Raw genomic sequence first — 5,740 nt, 5'->3', positions numbered from 1 at the left:
CCTTGGGAGCCTTCCCAGCCGAGTGGGCAGCTCTTGGCCTGGGTGTCCTTGTCCAGCAGCAGGACGGAGTGCCCTCCTCTAGGAGCGTGAGGGGTGTGGTGGAACCCCTCAGAGACCCTCCTGGTGTGGTCACAGTGCCCAGAGAGGGGAAGGGCAAGACCTGGTGGGGAGTTGCACAGCTTTTAGTGGGCTCCTCGAGGCCTGGTGGTGGAGAAGGGCTGGACCAGGAGAGCAGGGGGATGCTGTGCTGGGGAGGAACAAGCTTGGGCAGGGCAGGCTGGAGCTGGAGGACGCTCCAAGCACGCGAGGGAAGAGGGGTCTTCGCTGTGGCCCTCCCGGTCCCTGCCCTGTCTGCCGCAAGAGGCAGGGATGTGACCCGGGCTGTGGGCAGCTGGCATTGTAACAGCATGTGGTGCCCTGGCCGTGGGTGGCTGCCACCTGGCCCTTGTGGTGACAACCCAGGGTGACACTTGCATTCCTGGTCGCAAGAGCAGGTTACTCACCAACTCAAGTTAATGGCTAACCCTGGGGCAGCTCCTGCAGAAGGTGGAAGTTCAGCTGTGTGCGGGCTGAGGAGCCCTTGGGGGGGGGGTGGGAGCCTGCCCACCCCCTCCACACCGCAAACTGGGAGCGGGGCAGGGAGGCAGCAGCATGAATGGGGGCTTCCGCGGAGCGCCTGGTGCCGGGAGCCCCGCGCTCGCATCCTGCTCCCCGCAGAAGATGTGCTCCTGGGTGCTGGGCTGTTGCTTAGCCCTTCAGGTAAGGGGGGACCGCGGTGAGCAGCCAGAGAGGTGGGGAGAGGGCGGGCGTTCTCATGGGTGGCAGAGCAGGGGCCAAGGGTGGTTGGGGCTCTGGCTGGGGCGTGCTGGGAGGGGAGTGGGCAGCGGTGGGTGCTGTCTGGGGGATGTCAGTGGGCATGCATCCACTTGGGGGGGCTGGGCACGGGGGGCTGCAGCTCTGGGTGCCGCAGGGAGTCACGACCACCCCCTCTCTTCCCCGCACAGCACCTGGCCGTGCAGGCCTCCTTGCTGTGCATCTTCTACCTCCTCCTGCTGTCCACCCTGCCCGAGGAGCTGCCCCATGCCCAGACCACCAGCGAGCTGCTGGCACGCAGCCTCTTTGCCTGTGGCATCTCCACCATGCTGCAGACCACCCTGGGGAGCCGGTGAGCAAGGGGGGCGAGGGGATGCAGCCTCCAGAAGGAGGGTGACATCACAGGCGGGCATGTCTGTGCCTGCTCCTAGGCTGGGGGGGAGGACAGGTCTTGCTGGAGGTGGGAAGGGCACGAGGCCCAGGTTTTCCACAACAACCCCTTGCCCAATATCTCCGTACAGCTGTCCCCTCCCTGCCATCGCTGCATCCTCCTCTCTCGCACGTCCCTCCAGCAAAACCGCTGTGCCTTCCCCTAGCTCCTCGCTGCCTCGCTCCCCAGCATCACATGCAGCTCCCCGGGCCATCCTGCGCCTGTGCTGCCCACAGCCCACACAGGGCCTGGGCGTGTGCTTTGGCAAAGCCTCTGACCTCTCTGCACACCCCACATGCTGCTGCTTGCAAAGTGCTAGGAGGTCACATCTGGGATACAGGGTACCCTCCTGCCGTTTTGGGGTTCCCACCTCTCACTGCTCCAGCAGTCAGAGCTTTGGGAGCAGCCCCGTCCCCTCTTTTCCTCCCTAACGTTCCCTTGCTGTCGCCTTCCCCAGGCTGCCGCTGATCCAGATCCCGTCCTTCGAGTACCTGGTCCCTGCCGTGGTGCTGAGCTCCCACCTGCCCCTCAGTGCCAGCACGGAGAGGAACGGTGAGCACAGCCCTGGAGCCTGCGCCCCGCGGGGCCCTGGCCGTGCTGCTGCCAGGGGAACGGCGCTGGTGGCGTGCATGGTGCGCAGGGGAGGGGTGAGGGGCAGCAAGAGGTGCTGCCTGCTAGGCTCTGTGGTGATGGGGCACAGCACCCTGCTCTCTCCTGAGTGCACCTGCAACGCAGCTGGTCACTCCCCAGGGTCAGGGCTTATGCGGATGCTGGCGCTTCTGCAGCCAGCAGCCCAGTGTACGCACGCATCGCATCCCCCTGAAATTCCCTCTCAGGCACAGCCGTGGCCAACGTGTGCCCTGCACCACACTGTACCGTCACAGGGAGCCGGGCTGCCTCGCTGCGAGAGGTGGGTGCTCCTGACCTGGGCTGGGGATTCCTCCTGCTCCACCAGCACCCCACTTGTCACCCACGTGCCTGCTCCCCCAGACCCTTTTCCAGCCCTCCTGGGGATTGCCACGAATAAGGGGGGACACAAGGGGATGTGCAAAGGCGATGGTGGTCATGGTGCACGTGGGTGCGTGTGTTCTCCCGGGCTTGCGGTGAGCTGAGCCCGGTTGGAGCGTGTGGAATGGGTGAAGCTACTGGGGTGGTGGGAGTGTGGCCAAGACAGAGTGATGGGCTGTGCTTTGTGTACCCTGCCACACTGGCCGCGTCCTCTCCTCCTCCCGCAGGTCTCTGGAGCTGTGCTGATCTCTGGGCTGCTTCAGCTGGTGCTGGGAGTGTCCGGCATGTGTGGGTGGGCAGCCCAGCGCTGCGGGCCCATGGTGCTGGCCCCCAGCCTCTCCATCATCGGGCTGTCCGCATACAAAGAGGCCGCTTTCTTCTGCTCCACTAACTGGGGGGTAGCGCTGCTGTACGTGAGCCCCGGGGCCATGCTGGTGTGCAGCCCGCAGAGCTTCCCTTTGCCGTGGGGCATCCCCACGGTGCACGGCACATGTTTGGGGCCCCATCACTGTGATGCTGCATGGTGACTTGTGCCTCCCTCTCCTAGGCTCATGCTTCTTGCTGTCACCTTCTCCCAGCACCTGAGGTCCTGCCACCTGCCTTTCTGTGCCTGGCCCCAGGCTCAGGAGGGTTCCATGGAGCCATCCGTCCCCACGCTGCGCACGTTCTCGGTACCGTGGCTTGTCTGCCCCTGCTCCCTCTGCTGCGCCCAGGCTTCTCTCTGAGCCTGGATCTCTGGTGCGGGGCTAGATGGGACCCAGTGGCCCTGGAGCAGAGCTGGGTGCTGGGAGCAGAGGCAGGGGGAAGTCCCGGAGCAGCTCCTGGACATGGGTGCTGCTGGGGGAGAGCAGGGGACCTGTGCTCGAGGCTGTTGGGGCAGGAGAGCCTGGAGTGCTCCCTGCGGGGGTAAGGAGAGATGTGGCATGACTGCCTGGGAGAGGTGACAGGACGAGTGCATGTTGTTTGGGGTACAGCAAGTGGGGTGCTGGCCAGGGGAGGAGAATTCCCTGCTGAGGTTCCCCTTGCTGCCTTGCAGGTGCTGCTCCCATTTGCTGGTGTCTGCGTTTTCTGTGCCATCCTCAGCCACCTCCAGATCCCCTGGGAATCACTGGACCTGCCCACAGCGCAGCTGTCCTGGGCCAACAGCACCTTCCAGGCCCCTTGGCTCCGCATCCCCTACGCAGGTGGGGGGCAGCAGGACTGGGGGCAGCCATCCGCCCTCAGCGAGTGCCCCTCTCACCCCTCCCCTCTCCCTCCACTGCAGGCGAGTGGGGGTGGCCGCTGCTCACCCCCCGGGCGCTGGCAGTGGGCATCGCCATGGCCATCGGTTGCAGCATGAACTCAGTGGGCTGCTACGTGCTGTGCAGGAGGCTGCTGCGAGCCCCCCGGCTGCCCCCCCACGCCTGCAACCGGGGGCTCTGCACCGAAGGGCTGGGCAGCCTCCTGGCAGGGCTGCTGGGCACGCCGGGGGGCACGGCCGCCAGCATCGCCAACGCCTGCGCCGCCGGCCTCACGCAGGTATGCCCGGGGTGCGGGAGGAAGGTTGGCAAGGGATGGGGAGGCGGTGGAGCAGGAGGTGTGGGGGACCTGTAGCACCCAGGCTTCCGCTGAGCCAGCGCTGGGAAAGGCAAGTCTGTACGGCACTGTGGGGGCAAAGAGCAGGGGATGACACTCTCCATCCTCACTTTCCTGCCCTCCATTCTGCCAGGCTGGCTCTCGCATCTCGGTGCAAGTAAGCGCGCTGGCATGTGTGGTGCTGGGTCTGTCCCCGCGGCTGGCAGGGCTCCTCACCCGCATCCCACTGGCTGTTCATGGTGAGTACCCTGCCCTTCCCCTGCACTGCGGTGCCCGCAGCCTGCCCGGCGCTGCCTGACTCCTGCCCCTCACAGGGGGGTTGCTCTGCGTCACCTATGCCGTGGCCGTGGGCACGGGGATCTCCTACTTCCAGTATGCGGACATCGACTCGGGGAGGAACATCTTCATCGTTGGCTTCGCCATGTTCATGGCACTGCTGGTGCCACGGTGGCTTGGCGCAGCTCCAGCTCACCTGGCCACAGGTAGTGGGGATGTTCTCTGGGTAAGGGAGAGCCTTGGGCCCCGTGGCATGGTGGCCATGCATCTCCATGTCCTGGGAGGCTGGGGCGGCTCACGGCAGTAGGCAGCTCCCTCTCCAACCCTTGGGTCTGCCATAGCAGCTTCTGTCCCTTCCCTGCTGCTGGGTGGGACATCCAAGGTGATTCTGGCACATTCCCTGCAGGCTGGGTGCCCCTGGACCTCCTCTTCCTCTCCCTGCTCATGGTGCCTGTCTTCTTAACTGGCTTCTTGTCATTTTTCTTGGAGAACACAGTCTCAGGTGAGGGGATGCTACAGCATGTCTGCATGACACCCTGCTCTGAGGGCTGGATCTGGCCATGGGACCATCCCCAAGCCACCGGCTCTGCCTCTAGGCAACCCTGCTGGGGGTCTTGGGGCTGGTGTGGGCCGGGAGGGTGCAGCTGGAGGAGGAGGGTCCCATCTTGCTGCCCACTGCCCTGGTTGCAGGAACTATGGAGGAGCGAGGGCTGCTCTCTGACCTGGCGCTGCGGAAAGCTGGGGCAGGTGATCGCCACCCCCACGGAGAGAGGGGCGAAGCCAGCCAGGCGTATGGACTCCCTGCTGGGCTGAGGAGGCTACTGCCATCCTCCTGCAGCACCTTCCCCTGCTGCTTCCTCTGCCCGGGGAGTGAGGAGGAGGAAGAGGAGGAAGGCAGCCACATTGCCGAGGAGGGGACTGCTGCACCGGGGGAAGGGACACACCTGCTCCCCAAACCTGGCGTGGGGGAGCTGCAGCCAGCCAGGAGGCCGAGCGAGATGGACATGCCTCCATGGCACACTGTGGCCTGACCCTGCGGCGCAGGGACACCTCATGCGGGACCAGGGCTGTGTCCCCAAGGCAGCTCGAGAGCCACTTTGCTCCTCATTTCTGAAGCCCCTGTGGGCTGGAGGGACCTGCACTTCCACACTCCCAGCATGAACCTCATTTCCCTGCTCGGGAGTGAGCTATAAAAACCTTCAACCACCTTTGCCCTTGCCAGGGGTTTCCTTTCCAGCCAGGATTTGACTGGGAGATGCCAGCCCACCCTCCCCTGGTGCCACTGCAGCTGGGGCTGTGGGTGCCCCTAGAGCCCACCATCACCCCGTGGACACGGCTGGGGCAGGGCTCAGTGCTTTGGCCAGCCCCAGAGGGCTGTTGCCCCAGGCTCTGCTCACCCGTTGGCACCATGCTCGGGAAGCACTGGCTCTGGCCCTCCTCATGGCCGTGTCCTAGCTGTGCCCACAGCCCCGTGATGCTCATGGCACCAGGTGTGTACTAATGCCCGGGCTCTGGCACGCCAGGATGCTCCAGGCTGGGGGTGCAGCTCAGCTCCCCAAAACAGTGACTCCTCTTTCACTTGCAGAGGGTTGGTCCCAGGAGCGCTCGCCGCTTAACTGTCCCCCAGGTATTGCTCCT

General features: G+C 65.2%; 1 protein-coding gene across 1 annotated transcript; it reads left to right on the top strand.

Annotated features, from left to right (window-relative positions):
* Positions 1–642: 642 nt before the first annotated feature.
* SLC23A3 (solute carrier family 23 member 3) lies at positions 643–5,260 on the top strand. Its single transcript, XM_009945309.2, has 12 exons — positions 643–759; positions 1,005–1,165; positions 1,701–1,795; positions 2,080–2,153; positions 2,479–2,660; positions 2,799–2,922; positions 3,288–3,435; positions 3,516–3,769; positions 3,960–4,065; positions 4,141–4,308; positions 4,509–4,604; positions 4,793–5,260. Exons 1-12 carry the CDS (start codon positions 652–654, stop codon positions 5,131–5,133), a joined length of 1,857 nt encoding a protein of 618 aa, XP_009943611.2. The 5' UTR covers positions 643–651; the 3' UTR covers positions 5,134–5,260.
* The last annotated feature ends 480 nt before the right edge of the window (positions 5,261–5,740 follow it).

Source organism: Opisthocomus hoazin, chromosome 9, assembly GCF_030867145.1.
Source record: "Opisthocomus hoazin isolate bOpiHoa1 chromosome 9, bOpiHoa1.hap1, whole genome shotgun sequence".
Taxonomy (NCBI): Eukaryota; Metazoa; Chordata; class Aves; order Opisthocomiformes; family Opisthocomidae; genus Opisthocomus; species Opisthocomus hoazin.
The sequence above is the reverse complement of the archived record's forward strand: the minus strand, read 5'-3'. Positions and strand labels throughout refer to the sequence as shown.